The following is a 24,233-nucleotide window of genomic DNA, read 5'->3' as shown; positions in this document are numbered from 1 at the left end:
GCCACGATCGCGTGAGCGGCACAAGGGACGGATGTTGCGCTGGGAAAAGGGGGTGCCAGGCTCCCCCAGAGCCAGAGCCACAGCCACAGCTCTGCCTGCCCAGGTGGTGCCTCAGGTATGAGCTTTTATGTATTTCAGACTCTGGGCTGCTTTAGTGTGTGAGTTTGGGCTTCATATGATGAGCTCTCTACACAGAGCAAGGAGACAAAACAATTCCTGCTCCAGCTGGGCACCAAGGACAAATGATCCAAATCTCAGCCCCAAGAGCATAAATAATGTGGACTGAAGAGAGACAAACAAGACAAATGGGACTTCATGGACTAAAGCCGTAATTAAACCTTTAATTCCAATATGCTAATAGACCAAAACTTATAAAAGCATAACACCCCGTGACTTGTTGTCCATTTTGTGGCCATTTTGGTTTGCGCTGCCCAAAGTGGATCTATGGAAGCCTCTTAATAAATCCCTACTTTATTCTTCAGCTCTGTCTAGCCTCTGTTCCAGGTCAGTCTTCACAAGGCATCACAGCAAGGGGAAGGTTTTCCCTCCTCCCCAGCCTGTCCCCTGACCCAGCCAGGGAAGCTGTGCTGCCCTTTGTGCAAGGTGCTGCTCCCAGGGCCATGGCATATGGCACATAAATCATTCACCAAGTTGGGAGATTAATTATTCATCCAAACCAAAGACCCAACATTTTACTAATTGTCCTGAAAGGAAAGAGCTGGGAAAGGGGGGCAGGCATTAGGTTGGATACTTCCAACATTCATGAAATAAAAAGGAAAGAGTTGGGGGGAAAATCTTGTCTGGTGTGATCAAAGTGTTGCTGGGGTTGGGCCTGGGGGTGTCTCTTTGCTGGTTTATCCCTAAAGCACAGCACTCCTTGCAGGGGCTCAGGCTCCAGCAGGACAACCACATCAGGATGCTGCACTTGTGCCCTGATTCCACACTTGTTCTCCAAAGCTCTTATCCACTCCCCCAAGTTCTCCAAACCTCTTATCCACTCCCTGGGTCAGGGAAATGCAGGTGTGGGGCTGTGGAAGAGCCTGTTCCCAGCCCAGGTGTGCTCCCACACCTGTGGGGCCAGCACCCCAAAACAAATCACCAGGGCATGCAGCACCTCAATGCTCCCTGATGCAGCTGCTGCCAGCACCTGGTCAAGGATGCCCCTTCCATCTCTGCAACTTCAAGACTGAAAAGAGCATCCAAAGCAACAGAACTGGGGTTGTGTGAGGTGCACTAGATCCCTGAGGGCAAAACATCCCGGCCTCTCTCACAGGGGAGCTCAGGGGGAACCATGAAAAGGGAACTTTCCAGGGCAGTCATCTCAAAACCCAGGCAGCATCAGAACCAGCAGAAAAGCCAAGCTGCCCTCCCATCCCTGGGCTCACCTTGCAGCCTTGGAATGCTTCCATCCTGCTTCCCACCAGGCACAGCAGGAAATCAGGCATGCACAAGCATGCACAGGAATTCCCTGGGACCTCAGAGAGAGACACCAGGCTCACAGCTGCTGCTGCCTGGCCTTCGGGACAGGACTGGGAGAGCCAGGATTTCTGCTCTGGCTTTGCTGAGGCCATGGCAGGCAGTGCCAGCAATCCTTCACTCCTGCTTTCCCTTGGCCACGCTCCACCCCACAAAAGCCTTTAATGAAAACCACCGTGCCCAAGGGCTTCACAAAAGGCACCCAGGTGTAGAGGGTTGTTAAACCCTCCCAAAAACCCTGACAGCAGAGCTTCCTTTTAGTGACCCTGGGGTTTTTATCCAGCTCTTACAGCAGCTGCTTCCCCAGCTCCTGAGCAGAACAACTTCACAAGGGCCTTTTGATTCAGGTTTGGATTTTTTTCACCCATTGTGAGCAGCGTTCCCCCACCCCTTCACCTCTCACGTGTTATTGTATTGCTGCTATAATAAAAAAAAAAAAAAAAAGAAAAGCCAATGGTGCTTTGATAACGCTTAGGCACTGGAGTGTGTGAAGCACACACCCACCTGGATATTTGCAGAGGGAGTTTAACCCTTCCTGTTCCATCTAGTAGGGGGCAGGACAAAGCAGGCAGCTGTAGGGTCCTTGTGCTCTATTCCCAACGGCACACAGGGAGCTCATGCTCCAGTTACTAGTGGCTTTTTCAGCCTCACTTTCTCAGAACCACCAATTAAGAGGTCACCAACCTTCCCCTGCCCTTTCTGACCATTTCTGAGCCATTATCCCTTTTGGTCCAGGTCACACTGCATCAAGCAGGTCCCAAATCCAGCCTCAGCACCCAGCTGGCTCTGGTTCTCACAGAGACATGGTGAGCATCCCCAAATCCCAGGGGAAATGCAGATGTTCCCCTCACTGGTTCTGCCTCAGAACGAGTAAAGATATTTTATGCACACTTTCATATAAAATTATTTTTAGCTGGAGGAGAACAGGCTGTTTTTTCAGGCAGCAATGATGATTTGGAAACCACAGGTTACAAAGAGAACAGGTTTACAAATGTGACTATTAGTTCCCCAGTGGAAGCTTTAGCATCAGGGAGTTTTAGGTGGGTGTTGATTTCCACTGAGATGGAAAAAAAAGAAAAAGATTTATTGACAGCAGAAGCAAACACCAGTTGAACTCTAGTCAGTGCCATCCACTCCTGCACAAGGTCCCAGGAGGCCACTCATGGGAGAAATCCCTCATTGGGCTTATTTCCAGCAGGGAGAGGGTGAAGAAAATCCCACTGCTCACAGAAATCCCAGCATGGTTCTGTGACCATGATGCCACCTGCGCCATGGACCTCTCCCATCAGATACACAGCAAAAAATGATTCCACCAAAAAATGATTCCACCTGCATTAAGGACTTCTCCCATCAAATACACAGCAAAAAATGATTCCACCTGCATTAAGGACCTCTGCCATCAGACACATGCCAAAAAATGATGCCACCTGCATGAAGGACCTCTCCCACCAGACACATGGAAAAAATTATTCCACCTGCATTAAGGACCTGCATCAGATACATAGCAAAAAATAATTCCACCTGAACTAAGGACCTCTCCCATCAGATACATGGCAAAAAATAATTCCAGAAAGGAGCAGTAACACCCTGAGTCACAACTGGAGGGACGAGAGCCAGTGCGTGTGACACTGGCTCCCTCTGGGTCAGATCCTGGAGTGGGTCCTGCTCACCTGGATGTTTTCTCTGGATGCACCAGCATCCAAACCCATAAGCACACCTTGAGGCAAGCACCACCCTGCACTTCTGATCACAACACCCCCTCCACCACCGCCACAACCTTTCAGTAAGCCACAACACGACCCCCACGACCACCAGATCTCCTCAGTCTCCATCCAGACACTTTGATATTCCCCAAGTTGGAGCCGCAGAGGTGCTCCCGAGGCTGCGCCACCCGCCCGCCTTACGCAACCGACACAGAGCGAGCCGCCAAGTGCAAACCTTCTCCCACAAGCTGTTTGCAAGGCATTTGCCAGCCAAGGATTATTTGCTGCAGGAATTTGCCAATAATTCAGAGGATTAAACAGGCTGAGAATTTCCTGCATGGGAGGCACAGAGCTGAGGAGCAGCAGATTTGGCAGCACCGTAGAGGCAGGAGATGGACAGTGAGAAGGAGCTGCAGCTGATCCCAGTGACCCCAAAGCCAGCCCAGGGTGAAAATCCATGGGTTGCCTCCTCCACCCTCCAAGATTTGATAGAATTTGCCCCAACAGTGCTGGGGCAAAGCCAGCAGGTGAAGGGGCATCCCTTGTGTTCCACTCTGCTGAGCCAACACCAGGATACAGGGTGGGTATAATGGTGGGGAAGCAGACACTGGGGAGCTGCACCCCATGACTGGCAGTGCTGGGGAGGACACAGGCCCCTTCTGTTAGGGTGGGCAGCACGGTGCTGGCAGCCCTTGATGGGCAGTTGATTCCCTGGCACAGGGCCTGGCTCGGCCCAGCAGTGAGAGGAGCTGGCGAGGCTCTGCCAGTGAGTGATTGCTGAGCGCTGACTCAGCACCTGCTGGGCACAGCAGCCAGCCCAGAGCTGTGGGCAGAGCAGGAACAGGGCCCTGGTGAAGCCTCCTCCCAGCCCAGGGCTGCCCCAAAGGATGCCCAGGTCAGGATGCAGGTGATGGGAATTTCCAAGGCCAAAAGCCCCTCTCGCTGCCACCAAAGTGTGTCCCATGCTGTCCCCAGAGGTGTGAGCACCTGTCCCTAGGGATGTGAGCCCCTTTGCCCAGCCCAGGAGCCACAGAACAATCTCCATGAGTCACTCTGCAGATGTGGGAGAGCAGCACCCTCCCATGCGAGGGCTGCACCTCCCACAGGCCGCCTGCTCGCTGCCCGTCAGACACCCACCAGCACACCCTCCATTCCCAGCTGACATGGTCCCACTACCCAGCACGGCCATCCAGGTCCCCACAGCACCAAGGGAGTCAGAATGTCCCCAGCCTTGCTCTCCTGAAGCCTCCTCTGGGGCTCAGTCCCACCACCACAGACAAGCAGCACCCACCACCACACCCCAGCAGAAGCAGACTCTGCATTCCCCCTCCTCCTCCAAACACCCAGCCGGGTGTCACATCCCACATGGTGCCACCAAGAGTCAGGACTGTGCAGCAGGAAGCTCTGCAGAGACCCCCTGGTCACCTTGCCTCAGTTTCCCAGCCAGCCCTGCAGCTGCTCTGCACACAGCAAAGCTCACAGAGCACTCAGACCCCCAGGCTCCATCTGTTTGTACAAACAGATGTTTGTACACATCAAACCAGCTCCTCTGAGTGTGATGTCAAAAAGAAACACCCACAATCCAGGCACCACCTGCCCTGCACACAGAGAGGGGCCCAGGGGTCACCCTGGCTGGGCTTCTGCTCAAGCTGACTTCCAGTGCTGGCTAACACAAGCCCAAATGTCCCTGCCTGTTTCTGTGTCACCAGGACAGCCCAGCACATGGCAAGCAGGATTCAGATCTGGGCCATGTCCCTGGCAGGTGGCACCACCAGTGACACAAGCAGCACACGTGTGTGCTGCCACCCCCAGCAGCACCACTCCTGCATGCTGGCATGGTGAGTGGCCCCACCTGGGAGTGTGACCCTGCCCAGACCTCATTCCCAAACCTCCAGCGCCAAGGAAAGCCTGGAAAGTGCTTGGGAAGGCAAGAGGAAAAGAGGTTTCCCCCCTCCCCATGGAGGGTTTGACCAGAATCTCTCCCAGATGACATCCAGCTGCTCATCAGGTCATGCCACCACCTTGCCTTGTATTCAGGTGGGTGACAGGCCGTCACCAAGTGAGGAAAGCTGGACATGGTGGCCTCAGAGCCAGCCCTACAGCTTGTCCCACCATCAGCACCCACAGCAAAGCCAGCATAGCACCTCCAGCACATCCTCCCCTCCCTCATCAGGACAACAAAACACCGCTGACAACAGCAAACCAGGGGCCCTCCCCATGACCTGGAGCTTGTGTCCTCACCAGGACAGGCCCCCAAGCCCAGGCCAGCCCAGCAGGGCCCCCAGCAGCACTCACCCACTGAGGACCACGATGAAGTCCATGACGTTCCAGCCGTTGCGCAGGTACGAGCCCTTGTGGAACACGAACCCCAGGGCCACGATCTTAATCCCAGCCTCGAAGCAGAAAATCCCAATGAAGTAGGGCTCTGTCTTCTCCTGCCAGGGTGAAATCAGGGAGCCAGTGAGAGGGGCAGACTGAGAAAACACAGCAGCAGGCATTTTGCATTGACCCAACTCGTGTCCCATCCCACCTTCCGCAGACCCACCATCTCCTCTGGGAGCTTTCCCAGCCCTTTCTCAGCCAGCAGCAACCTCAGGAATAAACAGAGGGTGGCTATGACATGCTCAGGGTGCCCAGTCCCCCCTTACCCATTTTTTAAAGGGGCTTAAACCTTCCTGAACCCTTTCCATGCAGAAGGAATATGCTACACCAGCCCCGGGCAGGCTGGAGGAGCTATTCCCAGAGGAAACCTCCTGTCTGGCCACCCCAAAATCAGAAGCAATTGCCTGGTAGGGTTGTGTGGGTGCCCTTGGGCCAGCCCCCAGCCCAGCAGGGAGGGATGGACACGGGGTACTCACTAATCTCCGTGACATGGGTGTCTTGTCATCCTCGGGGAGGTGCTGCTCCAGCGCCAGCACGATGCAGTTGGCAATGATGGTGGCCAGGATCATGTACTCGAAGGGAGTGCAGGGCAGTTAAGGAGCACAGAAGTGCTGGGTGACACCCCCAACCCTCCAGCCCACCCTTGGTTTCACCTGCCCAGCCACTGGAGCTGCTTTCCCCACAGGAACATCCATGTGAAGCCCACCTCGGTGGTGTTTGGAAATGAGAGGGGCGAGAGCCCCCCAGGACCTTCCTCCCTGCAGACCTGCTGGGCCTCATCTCCTCCTCCCCAGGCTCACAGGACACCTTTGCTGGGATGAAAACTCCCAACAAGTGGAGTTTGTTTGTCTCCCAACATGGGAGAGATGCTGCTTTTGCAAGGAGCCCAGAAGGTGCACACAAGGTTTGGAGCAGGACAACCAGGCTGGGCTTTGCCTGGAAGAAGGTTTGGCATGGTCTTTGGCAGGGTCAGGGGGAGCTCTCCCTTGCATGCCAGGGCTGGCATGTCCCTTTTTCCATCTCTTTTCCACCACCCATCAGCAGGAGATGGGGCTCAGAAAGGGGAGGTGTCACAAGGCATGGGCAGCCCTTGTCCTGAACACCCCCATGGGATGGAGCATCCCTTGGAGGTCCTGGGGCTCTGACCTGGATCAGCCCACCCTGTGCCCTTGCCAAGCACCCTGTGGGCAGCAGCATGAGCCCAGGTGGCACTGGGAGCTGCAGAGCACTTGGCTGAGCATTCACAGCTCTGATGGCACCTGCATCTGAGCAGGGTGGAAACTCCCTGTGCAGATATCCCAGCTCAGACACACCCCAGCAAGACCCCAAGGGGCAGCAGCACCTTGACAGTGGGACCCAGTTGGACCCTTATGAGCAATCCTAAATCCTACATCCACGTCTAGGACCCTTATGAGCAATCCCAAATCCTACACCCACATCTATGTCCTGTACAGCCCTTCTCCAGGAGCCACCCTGAGCAGTGGCAGCAGGAGCTGGTGTCTGAGGAGCTGAGGAAGGAAAGGGCAGGCTGATGCCCAGGAAAACACCCCAAAGTCAGCTTCCTCCTGCCTTTTGATTCATGGGATGGAGGCAGGGACACGGAGCTCTCTCCTGCCTGGCCCGGGGCCAAGCTAGGCAAAAAAAGCACTTCCAAATGACAGGGTGGCCATATCTTTCCAACTTCCCATCCATCTTTCCCAATTCTCCACAATAAAAGCCCTGTTTTCCTCAAAAACTGAACGCGGAGCGATGCACCCCTGGTTCTGCTCCCTCCTTGCCAAAACAGCTCTATTACTGTCACCACTGGCACCAGGGAGAGGATTGCCACCTTACCCTGTGCAAAGGGGATGTGATCCCACCTGGGATGAAGGAATCATCCACACTCCACCATCCCAAGCTGGCCAAGCCCTTCCCCACCACACCAAAGCTTCTCCACACACAACACCCTCAGGCTGACGCGTTTCAGGCAAGGAGGTGTCCAACAGCTCTGGGAAAAGGGGTGATTTTCTTTTCCAACCTCATCTTTTGGCCACTAACTACAGCGAAATGCTTTCAAGCAGTGGCCCTAAGCCCACGGGCAAGAGAAGACACCTCAGTGCCAGCCATGAGCACGGCAAAAGGGAAAGCATGGAGTGATCCCAGCCCAAAGCATGGAGTGACCCAGCCCCAGTGATGCTGGGCATGCTGGCAATGCAGGAGCAGGGATGGGCACAGAAACATCCCCAGAGAGATGGCCAGGAGAGGCAGCCAGGGAGAGCCCGTGGGAGCTGGGATGTGTTTAACCCAGGCAAGAAGAAGAGCCAGGAAAGAGATATCCAAGGCATTTAAAAAGCCGCTTGGTGAAATTAATGATTGCTACGAAAGAGAGAGGCTGCAGAGCCAGCCCAGCACGGAGCAGGAGCAGGTCCCTGTGCTTGGGGAGGGGGGCCAGACTCCAAAAGTTCTCCTCTGAGGCTCAGCACAAGTGAATATTTCCCTGCAAGGCTCCAGCAGAGCCCTCTCCCTGCATCCCACCCCGCTCCATCCACCGCGGCACTGGCCCGGCGCCACCAGCCTATTTGGGACCTTTCTGTATCATTTTCCTGAAAGTCTGCGAGCAATTAGCACCGGCTGGAGAGACAAACAGCGTGTTAGTGGGGCGGGGCAGCAGCTCCCCAGGCACCAGGCACATTTGCCTAGATGAGGAGAAGTGTGGGAGCAGCGCGGGAGCGTCCGTCCGTCTGTCCGCCCCAGCATCCCGCGCTGCTCCCGTGGGAGAGGGAAAAACCCAACTGCAGCAGCGTGGGAGCCCTGCTTAGAAGGGTGTGGGGGGCTCAGGACCACCTGGCCACAACATCTGGCTGACAGCAGGTGGACAGTGCACATCTGTCACACCCCAGGCTCCTGCTGCACCTCCAGCAAGTGTGTGAACAGATACCACTAAGTCAAAGAATGAGCTGGAAGGGACATTGAAAACCATCTCATTCCCACCTGCCATGGACAGGGATGCCCCCCACTAGGCCAGGGTGCTCAGAGCCCTGTCCAACCTGGCCAAGCCTAAAAGGGCAATTGCACCCCAAAGCACCGATCTCAGCACTGCCAAAAGTGACTCCCCAAACCCCAGTGGCCCAGTTTCTCCAGGAGAAACTGGAGAAATCCAGTTTCTCACATCCAGAGCTGTGTGAGACATCAGTCCCATGGAAACCAGCCCCCCTAGCTCCAGCTGTGACAGGCTTTTGAGTTCCAAGAGGAAAAGTACCTCCCAAGGGACAGCAGGAACATCTGGCTGAACTGAGGGATGTTTTATACCCACTCTTTACTTCTGCCAAGCAAGCATCCTCCCAGTCAGGGCCACTAGACAACCCTCCATCAGTGCTTTGTTTTCTCCGCCATCGGATGAGTAATTACAAAACCTCTCAGCCACCCAAAATGCAGAGTAGCCCTCTCCTCCCTCCAGGCCAAGTAATGAGAGCCCATCTCCCTCCAGCCTCCTCCTCCTCCTCTTCCGTCTGGCTGCTCCTGGAGGATCATTAGGGAGCCGATAAAAATAGGTTTTCTTATTGATTTATCTCCTTTACCCAATGCTCTCTCCCCTGCACCGTTGACTTGTTTCCTTAGCAACTGGGCTGATCCCTGTGCACACCACACCTGCAGCTCCACGCTTCCCTCAGGATGCCTCTGAGGCAGGGACAGTGACCCCAGGCCATGGGGGAACCCCCCAGGCCACCCGGAGGAGGGATAACCCCATGCCTGCGGCTGGAGCTCCTTGGTGGGTCTGCCAGGAAGATCTTGCAGCTGTGACCTTCCTCCCCAGCCACAAGCTCAAACCAGAGCACCCACCTGGGTAAGGCAGGGAATGAGCCCAGCTCCAGGCCCTGAAGGGGTTTATGGTGCTGGGTTTATGAGGCCTTGGGGAATTCTACTTTCCAGTGCCACCAAAAGAGCAGGAGCAACTTAAGCCCTGTCCGTGCCTGCATCATCCAGGTTCCAACACCTCCTAGAAAGTCATGTCTCTATTTCCCACCTCTCCTCACACCTCCCGGGGCTCTCTCTTCCCCCAAGATGCCAATGAGAAAAAGTTCCTACACCTGTGGGCTTCATCTTGCTGGTCCCAGTCCCAGCACTGCTGCCTGTCCCACACAGACAGGACCACAGATCCACACCTTCAGCATCCACCCTTAGAATGCCCCAATCCTCCTCCCCTTAACTCCACAGCCCAGCAGGAAAGACAGCACCTTCTCTCCAAGGCTGTTTTCACAGAATCATGGAATTGTTTGGGTTGAGAAGGGCATTAAAGTCATCTCATTCCAACCCCCTGACACAGGCAGGGACACCTTCCACCAGACCAGGCTGCTCAGATTCCCATCCCATGAGAGCTTCAACAATTCCAGGGAGTCCACAGCCTCCCTGGGCAAGGGAGGTTTTTGGTTTCCAAGAAAAAAACCAAAGTGCCAAGTAGAGCAAAGTCTGCGAGTGGCCCTAATTCAACTCTGGGATTCCCCATCCCCACAGCACCTCCCTGGCTTGTCCCTGAGGACACAAGGGATTTCCCTCCACTGATAACACTGTCCACAGAGCTGTGGCCCCTCCTGGCTCTCCATCCCTGTGTCCTGCCACAGAAAGCAACATCCAGACCCCAAATCCTCCCACTTGGAACTGCAACCCACAGGCCAGCTGCTGTGTGCCTGCTGCACAGAGGCTCAGGGGAGTGAATTTGGCTTGCGCTTGTGTCCTGGAGCACCCAGCCTGCCTCAATCCCACTGCAGGGACACAGGAGACACTCCCTCTCTGCAGTCCCAGCTTTTACAGCTCCAGAATGCAGTGGTGTGGTTTCCACCAAGGGTTAAAGCCAAGGCAGTGACAGCCAGGAGTCCAACGGGGCAGAGCTGCCCACACTGCTGCCTTTCCCTCCCTCCCTCCCGTAGGGATGCAAGATGTGGGATGCCTGCCTGCCACGTGCAAACAGCTCCATGGAGAAGCGTCTCCTTCTCCCCCACCTCACCCTGGAAATCAAATCTCTCTCCTCTCCTCCTCCCTTCTTTTTTTTTTTTTTTTTAAAACAAAAAAGGACCACATCATGTGATTTTCCTGCCTTAACATCAGTTTTTTAACTTTGGTTGCCACAGCAACAGGATGCAACTTGGCATCACCATGACAACAGCTGCCTCTGTTTAAATTCACCATCTGACAGGCAGCCTCGCTCTCCCTGGCTGTCAAAAAGATGGACCTGCCATTACACCTACTCGCCCCTCCCAAAAAAAAACCCTTCTAAAATCTGATGAATGGAGGGCACAGAAAACAGCCTGGGAGCAGGGGGAGGGGGGAAATGTTCTTGAGGAGGGTAAGGATGGAGCTGCCCAAGGATGGCACGACATGGCGCAGGCTCTTCCCTTGGGAAGGCGAGACCTGCTGGAATTTTGGCCGGGGAAAAGCCAAGGTGGAGGAGATGCTTGGCCAGGGGGGTTGTGCCCAGGCAGCACCATGTCACAGGGACAGCAAAACAGCTCAGCCACTCATGGGTGTGCTTCCCACGGAGCAAAACCCCCCTGATGATGCTCTGAGGGCACTCCAGCCGCTCCAGACCAGCCCAACACCAGATCGGGGATGAAATAGATGAAATCCCTCAGCACAGGGAACATGGGCATCCTCTTCCCCTGCCACACTGGGGGTAGGTGCAGTGGACAGGCTGCAGGCAGATGCTGTCCTTGGGGACACAGCCAGAGCCACACAATGTCATCTGGCCTTCCTGGGGCGGGAGAGGGATCTTATCCAGGTCAAATGTGATTAAGCGGATGAGGAACGGAGCAGATATAGATGAGCTGCAGCCCATCTCGTATCCTAACTGAATTGGAGCCTTCCAGGCAGCCAAACAAATGAAATCAGGGTGAAAGGCCTGGCCATCAGCAGGAGGAGAGCAGGCAGGAGGACAAGGCTGCGTTTCCCAAGGAGAAGAGAAGGAGATGTTCCCTACAGCCAAAGCAGCAGCTACACCACAGTTTGGGCAGGACCAGGTTTAAAAGAGCAGCTCCAGTGGAGGTTTCCAGTGAGGAACTCAGCAAAGGTCTGCCTCCCATGGAGCTGCATCCCAATCCCAGTTGCTCGTATTTCTCCTCCTTCTCCTCCATGCATCATCCCTATTTACACTGGGAAGCCAAACTGCAGAGGCTGCTGGTTATAATTACACAGTTACCCAGCAGATATCCAGGCCTGAATCACCAGATATTTTTAGCCCTATTACCTAGTCAACCAGAGCTGGATGAAGAAGAGCCTCCACTCCGCCCTGAGCTCCTCTCCAGCCCCTTTGGCTTTCCTCAGTGCTGAGCCCACCCTGACCCACAGCATCACCCTCCCAGGGCCAGCAGCTCCTACTGACCATGGCCAAGATCCAATGCTCTCCTCCCCAAAATTCCCTGGCCCAGGAGTGATGCCATGGGCTCCAGGCCAGGCAGCTGAGGTGCTCACATGGTTTTCCAGGCCCTACCAAAAGGCACCAGCTGCCCGTGCCAGGCTACAACTACAAGGATGGGAACAACCAGCCAGGCCAGCCTCACCAAACTCATCACCAAAAGGCCTTGCACATTCCCAAGCCCTCAAAACTCCAGTGGTGCAGAGAAACATCCAGGGTTGGATGGGTTTTTCTGGGAAAGAGATGGCAGCAGGGCGGGGGACAGGCAGGAACACCGAGCTCCCGCGCCTGGAGCACGCCTGTTCCTAGCACTCACATGGGAATATGTCACTTACTTCTGGGGGAAAAAAAAAAAAACCACCACAAAATGAGCCCGTCTCCCTCATGCATTGCAAATTCCAGGGGAGAATAATGCTAGGGAGTTGTGCTCATGTGGTGGTGGTGGTGGTGGTGGAGCTCCAGTCTCTAGGAGACAGCGGCTGCCTGGAGATGAGACATCACGCCGGCACGGGACCCCAGCCCACGCCACGAGTGCTGGCCCAGTGGCAGCACCCCAGCTCCTTCTGGCTCCCAACAAAAGCTGGAGGGGCCAGAGCCCTCCCACAGCAGGCTGGAAAAGCACATGAATAATTTGGCATGTTCTGGAAAAGCGGCCTGGCCGCTGCCCTGCAGGGCTCTGCGCTGAGCCACCACGGCCCCGCGCTCGCCACCAGCACTCCTGCAGCCACCCACACCCTGGGCACTGCCAGGAGGGACAGATTTGGGGAATTCAGCCTCTCCAAGCTGGCCCTTCACACCCAGGTCACCCTCGTGAGCCTGGAGCTGTCACAGCTCCCAAGGTTCCTGACAGAGCTGCACAGGGACAATTCCCCTGCCATGCTCTGCATCCCTGGGCCTCACCAGAGGCTTCCCCCCGTGGTACCTGTTGCACCAAACCAAGGCATTGCTGCCTGGCACTAGGGAGAGCTCTGCCGTGCCCACCAGAGGAGCCAGGAACTCCACCAACAAGTTGGAGGGAGAGAAAGCAGCGGCAGCAGCAGGAGCTGCATGGAATCAGTGCTGCAGAGCACGGCACGGGGAGGCTCCCACAGCCACAGCCCGGCCACGCTCAAGTTCTCAGGCTCAGACCCTCCCTGGGGGCAAAGCCCTGGAGGTGTCTCAGGGGCAGCAGGCACTGGGGCCAGGCTGGTGTGGGGATGAGGGATGTGGTGCTGGGCAGCACTGACGGCGAGGGTGGGAGGAGAGAGAGGTGCGTGGGGAGGGATGGAAGGATGAGGAGCAGGGGAAGGAGTGGGAGAGATCTGCACCCTCCACCCTGCGTTAGCAGAGGGGTCCCTGGGATAAAACCGTGCCAGCTTCACCCAAAAAAGGCCACGTGGCACAGCCAGAGGCTGCCACCATCCTTCCCTCTGCCGCAGGGAGGGGGCAGCCGGCTCCCAGAGCCACCACGGGGGCCGGGGGCTGCAGGGCGAGGGCGGCTGTGGCCCTGCCAGGCACACACAGTGGGGACAGAGCCACCACCCAGCAGGGACTGGGGACACACGGGGCTCCCCAGGGTGGGGTGGGGTGACAAAACTCCACGAGACATCGAGGCACCGAGGAAAGGCCACTGCCTCCCACCTCCCCAGGCACGCACACGGAGCATCCCAAAGCACGCAGGGATCACAGCACCCGTCCCTATCAGCACGGGGAGATAATAATTCCAAGCCTCAGGAGGGGCTGGGGGATTCCCAAGGGGGGGCAAAAAGGGCTCAGCTCCTGTCAGGATCCGAGGACAGGAGGGGGAGCAGCAACAGGGCGAGGAGAGCATCCCCGGGGGCCGGGGCCCCCCTGCGGGCACACCTTACCTGCCCGACAGTGCCACACACGCGTGTCCTGGGCAGCCCCCGAGGCAGATCCGGGCAGCACGGCTCACACGGGGGCCGCAGAAAGGATATGGCCAGTCGATGAGCTTCTTGGCGTATTTCCTGACTATGTTCTCTTCTCCGAAGAGGAAGAGCGATCTGTTGACGGTGAAGCAGTTCTGCCGGACGGGGATGGGGTTGTACAGAGCCATAGTCCGGGCTCGCTGCGCTTTGGTTTGCTTGAAGGCTCCCGGGCTGCCTCCCGCAGGGGCAGCAGCTCCTTGCCGACTCCGGTTCTGCTCGGAGCCCCCATCTCCGGAGCCCAGCCTGCCGGCCACTGCCTCCCCGAAGCGAGCCATCCTGCAAGGAAACGCACAGGTGAGCCAAAGCAGCGGCACCGAGGCGGCGGAGGGGGGGAGGGTGGGAAAGAAGAGGGAGGGGGTTTGCGGGGCGCAGTCCCAACCACAGCCCCCTCCTCCTCTCCGGGTGATGCTCAGCCCCGGCTCTGCTCCATCCCTCCGGGGCACCCGCGGCAGAGCGGAGAGGCGGCACCGGCTGGGCACGGGGGGCAGCCGGGCCCCCCCAGAACGGCCACCCGGGCAGCGGGGCGGGCAGCCAGCCCTCCTCCCCCTCCTCCTCCTCCTCCGTGCCCAGCGGAGGCCGCAGCCCCTCGCTCCCTAAGCACCTTCCCCCCAAAGCAAGGGGTTAACCCCAGGCACAACCCCCCAGAGCAGCCCCCCAGCCCCCCGCAGCCAGGGCAGGAGCCGGGTCCCTGCGGCCACCCCGCGGCACAGCAAGGCACAATTGGGAACAGCACCCGGGCGAACAGGTTGCAGCAGCGTGGTCCAGCCTAGTTGGAGCTAAGTGTCCAACTCCTTCCTCCCGGCTCCATCTTCAGCATCCTGCGGGAGCCCGGCCGCCCATGGCAGGGCCGAAGGGGGCACACGGGCGGTGGGCAGCGATGGCCGGCCCTTCTCTGCCGGGGCAGGAGCACGCAGGGCTTCCCGCAGGAGCCGGGCCACGGAATTAGAGGCGGCTGGCGCGGCTCTGCAGCTCGGGGACGGCCGGCTCTAATGAAGGCAGCGGCAAGGCAGGCGCACAGCAGCGCGCACACACGCCCGGCTCGCTGCCTCGCTCCATCCAGCGCGTTCTTTTGGCAAGCACGGGAGCTGCCGCAAAGGAAAATCAGAGGCGAGGGGTGGGTCTGAAGGGAACAAAGGCAATGGGGGAGCCCCCACCCTGCCAGAAGCGCGCACACACTCCCCCCACCATCCCCATCCCCGCCCTGGCTGCAGAGGGCTTTCCAGCACACGGGTGCTCCTAGGTGAGGGTCTGAATTGGGGGGCAAGGGGGGCTGCCCTCCCTGCATCCCCCCCAGCCCACCTCAGCCACCTCTCTGTGGGCACACGCATCATCCTCCCCCATGCCCGGGGCACTCCGGAGCCGCCCGATGCCCGCGGGTGCCCGGGGAGTGCCCCGCTGCTCACTCGCATACAGATGAGCCTCCACACCTCGGGATTTTCCTCCTCTCGACACACGAGGTTGGCTGGGAAAAGCGGCTCGTCCAGGAGGTGTAAACAACCCTTGGGCTGGATGTGCCCTCCTGCAGGATCTTCCCTGGGGGTGACCCTGCTCCCCCCTCCAGTGAGGGCAGAGCAGTGGGGACACTGCTGATGCTGCAGTGCCAAGGTCACCCAGGGTCCCCTGGGGGTGAGCTGGGCTGTGTCCCGCTGTGGGGGCTGCCTGCACACCCACCCACCTTTGGGGAGCCCATCCTGCCCTGCTGGCACACACAGGGTACCCCCAGGGATGTCCCCAAGCCCTCTTGGCACAGCAGGGCACAGCACACAACACACGCTGTGAGCTGTTCATAGTCAGGGTCTCCCCCACCCCTCCTGCTGAGCCCCAGGGCCTGTGACACCCTCTCTACCTGCATTTCCCACCCCAGCAGCACAGGACACCCAGGGTCCCTGCCATATTCTTCCCTTGTCCACCCCACCAACACCCTGCCCTGCAAGCACAGTGCCTGCTGCCCTGCCCCTCACACCTGCAGCTAGGGCTGCTTGAGGCATTTAAATTTTAATAAATAAATTAATCAAGATCCTAATCACATAAATCGTTGACTCACTTGGGCCAGGGCTTCTCCCTCTGTGCAGCTTGGCAACACCTGAGCACTCTGGACTGGACACTGAGCACTCTGCAGGCTCTGGAATGGCTGAAGGGCCACAGGGTTTGGGGTTTTTTGGGCCAGGCTCTGCTGGGTGCATTGCCAGGAGCCCTTGGGCTGGCTGGGTGAGAAAGAGGAAGGGCCAGATCCTCCTCAGCAAGGTAACAGAGGAGTGATTGCAAAAAGGGCTGTGGGATCTCTGTCCCAAGCTCAGCCAGGCACCCACCAGCTCCCTGTGACACCCAACCCTTCTTAATTCTCTCCTTCCAATGATGTTTATAATCAAAGTGGGGTATCTGGAGGGTGTAAAACAAGCCTCTGCAGCCCAGAGTGGAGCAGAGGTGCCCAGATCCCTCCCCAAACACTGCCCATGTCAGCAGCCAGCCAGAGTGACCCTGGCTCTGCATTCTACTGACATCAGGCAAGGGGGTGGCCACAGCAGCCACCAGCTGGTTACAGCCCCTTCCATCCAGCCCAGGCAAGACACTGCCCCAAACGAATCAATTTGTGGCTCATCCCACCTCTTCCTCCACCTCCTCCTCCTCCTCCTTCCCACCGACGCTGCTCTTGCCACCTTTCAGCCTTGTTAATTAAGCCTGAGGCTGGGCCATTGCCAGGAGCAGCTCCTGAGCCTTGCAGAGCTCCTGCTCCTGCTGCCCCAGCCCTGTCCCACCCCTGCCTGCACAGCAAGGCCTCCCCCAGCCCAAATTCAGAGCCCCGGGAAGATGGGGAGGGCTGCACCAGCACTGCATCCCTGCCTGGCTCTGAGCAACGGCTGAGGGGGAGGAAGGCAGCCTTCATCCTCATTCCCTGAAAGCAGGGATGCAGCCCTTACCTGGACACTTCTGCTGGGGCTCTGGGCTGTGCCCTGAAGCCAGAGCTGGCTCTCACCCCTGCTCCACACTCACTGCTGCAGAGCAGAGCTCAGGATGACCCCGCTGGGAGCCTCTCTCTCTCCTGCTCAGACAGTGCTAAAGGATGGGATATTTATGAGAAAGCAGCTCCTTAAGAGAAGATTGAGAGCCAAAAGGAAATAAATTTAAAAAAAACTCCTCTCTGGCTATGCCAAGAGATGCAGGCTCTGTTTCCCAGGATGTTTATTGCCATCCTCATCCTGACCCTCACCCAGCACGCTGGGATTTGTGAGTCAGGGACAAGTGTGGCTGATGCCCACATGATTCAACGTGGCCCAGGGACTCAGAGCCAGCTCTGTGGGGCTGTTTGGGTTTTTTATCAGGGCAGGAAATGCGGGAAGACAGGGAACAGCAGGTGCCAGGACAGGAAGGTGCTGGGGATGAGCTTGGTTTTACAGAACCAGGCTAACACTCCAGCAAGCTCTGAGGAGGAGCAGCTGAGGGAGATGAGGGGGGGCTCAGCCTGGAGAAAAAGAGGCCCAGGAGAGACCTGGTTGCTCCTGAAAGAAGGATGGAGCAAGGTGAGGGTTGATCTTATTGCTCCTGAAAGGAAGATGAAGCAAGGTGAGTCTCTTCTGTTAGGCAACAAGTGACAGGACAAGAGGAAACAGCTTCCAGTCACACCAGGGGATGTTCAGGCTGGATTTTAGGAAAGGTGCCTTGTTTAAAAACATTGTCTAGCCCTGGAAAAGGCAGCCCAGAGAAGTGGTGGAGTCACCAGCCCTAGAAGGATTTGGGGATGCGCACATGTGGCACTTGGAGACACAGCTGGGTGGTGGCCTTGGCAGTGCTGGGTTAATTGTTGGGAAGGGTGAAAGTTTGACAAGCAAGTCTCACAGATATGGATGCTTGGCAGAAAGAGTTTTGAATGTAGAATCTGAAGAAGAATAGAAATGAAAGCAAGTTTTGATATAGAAGAAAAGAATTGCTGAGCCAGTCTTACTGGATAACCAAGGAGGCAAAGGGTGTGTTAGTTAGAAGGGGTTTTTATGACTTAGAGCAAAGGATAAACCCACCCCAAACAAGAAGGTGCTTTTACCAAGCAGAAAGATTGGTTTGCACAGGCAAACAAGGCAGCAAATGTTGCAAATAGAAAAAAGGTCTCAGGATTTTCCACTGCAAGGAAACTGAAAAAACAACTTCTAGCTTAAACTGTAATGTACTAACTTTTAGTGATTAGAGAACAGTAACATGAATATGGTAATTATGGCAGTTGTGATGGGCTTTAGATAAAAGTGAAGGTATAGATTGGTTCTGCTGTATTAAGATGCTCAGCAAAGTCTATAATGCATTGTAACCTAAACTAAGGGTCTGCAGAGCTGCCCGCAGCTGGAGCTGACAGCTGTGGGCACAGGCTCTGTCCTGCTGGAACACCTTGGATACAATAAACTGCATTTTGGAGAGCTCCTGGAGTCCCACATCCCTCATTAATGTTGGACTCGATGAGTTTAAACCATTTTCCCACCCGAAGGATGCCACAGTTCTGTGATTCTCACACCCGAGTCCCCTCCGTGCTCTGTCCCCGCCTCTCCCAGCCCTCCCATGTACCCCATGGCACACGGGGCTGTCCCTGCGGGATCCCGGTGTCACATCCATCCCGGTGTCACATCCCCCTCCGTGCAGCCGCAGCCGCTCCGGCATTGCCATCTAGCGGCAGCTGTCGCCTCCCGGCCACCCCAGGGATGCTCGGATGGGGTGAGAACCCCCCGAGCATCCCTTTGTGCGGCCAGCAGAGTATCCCAAAATCTGTGCGTTGCTGAGTGCAGGCACCAAAAAAAAAAAAAAAAGAGAAAAATTAAACAAACAAAAAAAAAAACACCCAAAGAAACCCCCCAAAAAGCCCACAAAAACCCCAAAACAACACCAAACCAGCAATACAAAAAAAAAAAACAAAAACAAACAAACAAAACAAACAAACAAACAAAAAAAAACCCACAAAAAAATCCACCAAGAAAACAAAAAAAATCCTCCAAAACAAAACCACAAAATACCAAATAAAAAACACAAAAAACCAAAAAGACCCCCCCCAAAAAAACACAAAAAACCCCAAAACAAAACAAAAAACCACAAAAAAAAACCCACCAAGAAAAAAAAATCCCCCAAAATCAAAAACGAAAGCAAAAAAAACACCAAAAAAACCCCCACAAAAATCCCAAAAAAATCCCCCAAAACCAACCAACCAACCAACCAAAAAAACACACAAAAAATCACACAAAACGACAACAAAAACGACAACAAAAACGACAACAAAAAAGCCACCAAAAAAACCCAAAACCAAACGAAATCAAAGAACCCCAAACAAACAGAAAAAAAAAAAAAAAAAAAAAAGAAACCAAAAATCAAAACCAAAACTCAGGAACTAATGTTAAAAGCATCCTCGTCCAAGCCCCGGGATGCTCCGAAAGCCAGAGCTGCTCCAGTGCCTAAAGGGACTCCAGAGAGCTGGGCAAGGGCCTGGAGTGACACGACAAGGGGGAATGGTGAAATGGGATATTGGGAAGCAATTCCAGAGAATTTCTTCCCAAGGCTGCCCAGAGAAGCTGTGGCTGCCCCATCCCTGGAAATGTCCAAGGCCATGCTGGATAGGCCTTGGAATAACCTGGGATAGGGTAAAGTGTCCCTGCCCATGGCAGAGGGGTTGGAGCAAATGATTTTTAGGGTGCCTTCAAACCTAAACCATTCTATAATTCTAAAAAAGAGTCTGGAGAGGGAGGACAGGCTCCCCTTCCATGACTGATATTCCCAGGCCTGCACTCATCTTAGAAAGCGCCTTTTGGCATCCTGATTTATTTTTTAAATATGGCTATGCTGAGAGGAAAAAAAATAAAATTTAAAATTAAAAAAAAAAAAGGATCAGATGAGAAGCATCTCTCCAGTGTGCTCTGGCCAAGTTTCAAATTGGGACTGAGGAGTAGCTGTGACTCAGAAATGTGTTGGTAACCATGCAGGAATGCAGGGCTTTTTCCAGGAACAGTTTCATTACCTGCTGGATTAGAAAGAGGATGAGGATGCAAAGGAGAAAAGTCCTGCTGAGCCCAGCACCTCTGCAGGGACACAGAACCCCTGTCCTGGAAGACTCCAGCCTCTGCCTGATGCACATCTGTGCAGATGTTGGCAGCTGTGGCACAGCCAGGACAGCCCTGATGGCATTTCTTGTGCCAGCAAAGCCCTGCAGAGGCTCTGCAGCACCTCAGAGCCAGGCAGATCTCACCAGAGCAGGAAAGGGGCTCCTCTCTGCCACCTGCTCCCCTGTTCTGTGGTGTTTTGTTTTCCATTATGATTTTTTAAAAATTTTTTTTAAATATTTTTAGTGGTTTTAACCTGCATATTTGTAAATATTTAAGTTTAACCATTGAGCGTAATTTTTATATTTTGTTAAGCTAAAAAAACCTCAAACATCTCAAAAACTTGACAGTTAGGCACTAAAAAGTGCTATATTATTTTGAAAAATTAAATTTATCTTAAAACACACCTTATAAATACACACATTAATGGTGTCTCTGATGCCATTATGATTTCTAAAATTTTTATATATATATTTTAGTGGTTTTAGCATGCATATTTGTAAATATTTAAGTTTAACCACTGAGCGTAATTTTGATATTTTGTTAAGCTAAAAACACCAAACCTCTCAAAAACTTTGCGGTTAGAAGCTAAAAAGTGTTATGATATTTTGAAAAATTAAATTTCTCTTAAAATACACCTTATAAATTAAGATTAAACTCTTTTAAGGGAGATGTGGCCCCACACTCTGCACTGCAGATGTGGGGCCACATGCATAGAGTGGGGCTTCTCATGCGTCAGAGCCACTGATACAGCAGAATGCTGTTGAATCTTGAATTAAGGGTGGATTTAGCAACCAAATGGTGGGATCACAGAATGGATTGGGTCGGGAAGGACCTTTAAAGGCCATTTAGTCCAATTCCAAATCTTCAACTAGACTTTTAAATGATGGCAGGCTGGGAGAATATTAAAGACAGAAAAGGAACCTCCAGACCTGGGCGCTTTTGGGGGCACTTCGGGGCATAGCTGGCACCTTCAAACACAGGCAGGTGAGACCCCATCACCCCAAAACTGCTGAGAAAAAGGACAGCACTGCAGAGATGCTTCCCCCTAGCCTGACACTGCCTGCTCTCCCTTTTCCTACCCAAATACCCCACTCTGAGAGCTCCTGGCAATGCAGAGCTCCTCAGGATAACCCTGCCTCAGCCCTGGAGGCTTTGTGGCTCAACTGAAGGGCCCTGCAATAATCAGCCATTAATAAATTGCCTGGAGTGCCCTGCTGCTTCATTCAGCTTTGCCAGCCCGGGCTGTAATTAGCATTTGCAGTCACATCCTGCCTGCTCTGGGCAGGCTGCAGCAATCCCCCCTCTCAGGGAACAGCTGTCCACCCTCCCCTCTTTGCCACCACATTAAAGGGAATTTCCATGGCTGCTTCCAGCCCCCAAATCCCTGCACACAAGCCATGCCATCAGCCAAGAGCTGTGGAGCAGCCCAGGCTGATGGCAGGAGGTGAGATCACAGCTCCCCACCCTCCTCCAGCTCGCACAGATCCAGCTTTGGGCAAGGCACTTCCAGAGAAATCCACTTGAGAAGATCCAATGAGGGAAAAATAGGGATATTTCAGAATGGCCATGCCCAAAATATTGGGGCTGAGCAGCTTGGAGAAAGAGAGAGCAAAGAGGTGAGGAAGGGGTGGAGCAGAGACCCGGGGGGAAATTCTCCTTGCTACCAAAGAGCCAGACAGCAAGCTGCCAAACTCTACATGTGTGTGGGAACAAGCTCAGAAAATACATCCCCAGAGCCACCCATGGACAGCCAACAGCAGAAAACTTATTTCTAGCCTGTCAAAGGCTCGGAGAGGGATTTCTAGAAGCATTTTTTCAGCTGCTGCACTACCCAAAGCAAAAGAAATCCCCCAGCCTCCAGAGGGGTCTGGCACAGCAGTGTTAGCTCCTGCCAAAGCCAGCAGGAGATTTTCTTCTCCCTTACACCCTTTTTATTCTCATTTTCACCCCTCCAAGAGGCAGGTCCATGCCTGAGGAGCCTCCAGTGCTTTCTCTGCTCTCTGCCCACCCAGCAAGGCTCAAGCTGGATAAACTCAGCAGAGCACCCAGCGCCAGGGGCGGGATGGCGCAGGAGTCTCCTTCCTGCCTTTGGGCTGCACACACTCCTTGCAATAAAAAGAACACTATATTATATTCTTTTTATTATTGTTATTATTTATATTTTTTTCTGGTCCATCCAGGGCTGGATGAACCAGAAAAAAGCAAGAAAGTGAGTTCTGGACCACAACTCCACCAGCTCCATCTCCAGCCTAAAGAAACCAAACTCCCAGGCTCAGCTTTCCCCAAAGCAGCCCTGCTAGCAAACAGGGGTGGCTTTGACAAAACCACGTTGTCAGGACAAGAGCCAGGAGAAGACAGAGCTGTTGAAATTTTTTTTTTCTTTTTTTCCAGCAGGTCTGAACTTGCACTGAGCAGCTGATGCTCAAGACAGCCAGAGAAGCCCCATCCCTGGCGTGCAGCCAGGAAGGAGATGCCGCTTCCCTCTCCCAAACCTGTGAAAGAGAAAAGGCCAAAGGAGCAAAACCTCTCTCTGAGAGCTCCTCAGTGCTGGGAGGTGTGAAAAAGCTTCCCCCTTGCTGCAGTGACAGGCAGGCAGCTCAGCAGCCTCCCTGAAGGCAAACACCCTCAGCAGCCAAGGCTGAGCACGGCCCCCATTGCATTCCTCAATGGCAAAAAACTCATTGAGGAATTTTTGGGCTTAATTCCACCAGGGAAAATGCAAGGGAAAGTGTCACATTCATATTTTCTGAAAAATCCCTTCGCCCAGGATTCTGCTCCTGGGAAGATGAGAAGCCTCAGAGAAAAAGGAAAACAATAATTATCTCATTTGCTTCTCCTGTGTTGTGCTGCTTTGAAATGAGGTTTGGAGATTGTTTATCCAACAGGCGAGTGTTTCATTGGTTTCATGTGAATTGTTTTTACTCATTGGCCAATCAGGGTCAAGCTGTGTCAGGACTCTGGAGAGAGTCAGGAGTTTTCATTATTATCTTTTTAGCATTGTGTAAGTATCCTTTCTGTATGCTTTAGTATAGCATAATTATAACACAATGTAATATAATGTAATGTAGTATAATATAATATAGTATAATATAATGTAATGTAACGTAATATAATGTAATCTAACATATAACATGTATAACATGTATAACATGTATAACATGTATAACATGTATAACATGTATAACATGTATAACATGTATAACATGTATAACATGTATAACATGTATAACATGTATAACATGTATAACATGTATAACATGTATAACATGTATAACATGTATAACATATGTAACATATATAACATATATAACATAATATTTAAAAATAAATTAGCCTCCTGAGAACATGGAGTCAGATCCATCATTCCTCCCTGCCACGGGGCACCCTACAATAGGAAAGGAAGTTACAGGATATCAGGTGCTGTCTGAGTTTCAGGGATGTGACATCCACAACTTTTCTGAGCAACCTGTGCCTGGGCCTCCCCACACTTAGCTGAGAAAATGCCATTTTGGGAGTGCCCAGTGAACCATCCTCTGTATTTTCAAATGTAAAATGTTGAGTTAAATGAAAAATAAGTGATTGTCTCATCAAACTAGACCCCTCCTGAGGTCCCTGAATTAATCTATTACACTGTTATCCCTGAAATACAAACAGTGTGGGAGGTGGGAGGGGCAAGGCAGGTACTACACAGAAGAAACTGAGAATAGTAAATAACATTAACCCTACAAACTGGAGAGGCTGGAAAACACCTCTGTCACAAACAGCAGCCAGCCTCCCATCAGAATCACACAGGGACAGCTGGGGACTGGCTGGGAGAAGGGAAGAGGCTGAATTATCCCAGGGGAGGGAAAGGATGAGGATGAAAATGAGCAGGAAATATCAGAATTGTGGGTGCTGCAGCGAATCACGCTCTGCCAGTGCAGGGAGATGCTAAAAACCAGGCAGTGCTGAAGCTGTGCTGCCATCCAGAGGGACTCCAGCAGCCTGGAGGAACAGCAGAGGAGCAGCGTGGAGCTGGAAACACCAAACCCTGCACTGGGGGAAGAACAAACCTGTCTGGGAAGGGGCTGGGCAGGGAGAGCCCCACAGAATTCCCAGAATCACTGGGTTGGGAGAGACCTCCAAGATCATTGAGTCCAACCCAGCCCCAACCCCTCAGCTAAACCCTGGCACCCAGTGCCACATCCAGGCTTTGTTAAACACACCCAGGGATGGGGACTGCACCACCTCCCTGGGCAGCCATTCCAGAGCTTTATCACTCTTTCTGCAATATCCAGCCTGTATTTCCCTTGGT

The 24,233-nt window shown here is 53.9% G+C and overlaps 1 protein-coding gene across 12 annotated transcripts in view; it reads right to left on the bottom strand.

Annotated features, from left to right (window-relative positions):
- The window catches only part of CACNA1E (calcium voltage-gated channel subunit alpha1 E), a 147,124-nt gene that overhangs the window by 86,169 nt on the left and 36,722 nt on the right, over positions 1-24,233 (bottom strand). For 10 of the 12 annotated variants that reach the window (XR_012581441.1, XM_074546404.1, XM_074546407.1 and 7 more), the window contains exons 3-5: positions 13,885-14,150; positions 6,038-6,144; positions 5,475-5,614 (exon numbers count right to left, since the gene is read on the bottom strand). Coding sequence is in view for 11 of the 12 variants with exons in the window: in XM_074546404.1 (XP_074402505.1) it covers positions 5,475-5,614; positions 6,038-6,144; positions 13,885-14,150 (513 nt within the window). In the remaining variant the exon portion in view is untranslated. Of the gene's footprint in view, positions 1-5,474; positions 5,615-6,037; positions 6,145-13,884; positions 14,151-14,607; positions 14,990-15,173; positions 15,195-24,233 lie in introns of those variants that run through there. The other 2 variants (XM_074546409.1, XM_074546410.1) reach the window with 2 other exon arrangements.

This window comes from Zonotrichia albicollis, chromosome 8 (genome assembly GCF_047830755.1).
Source record: "Zonotrichia albicollis isolate bZonAlb1 chromosome 8, bZonAlb1.hap1, whole genome shotgun sequence".
NCBI lineage: Eukaryota > Metazoa > Chordata > Aves > Passeriformes > Passerellidae > Zonotrichia > Zonotrichia albicollis.
This window is presented reverse-complemented; position numbering and strand designations above follow the sequence as displayed.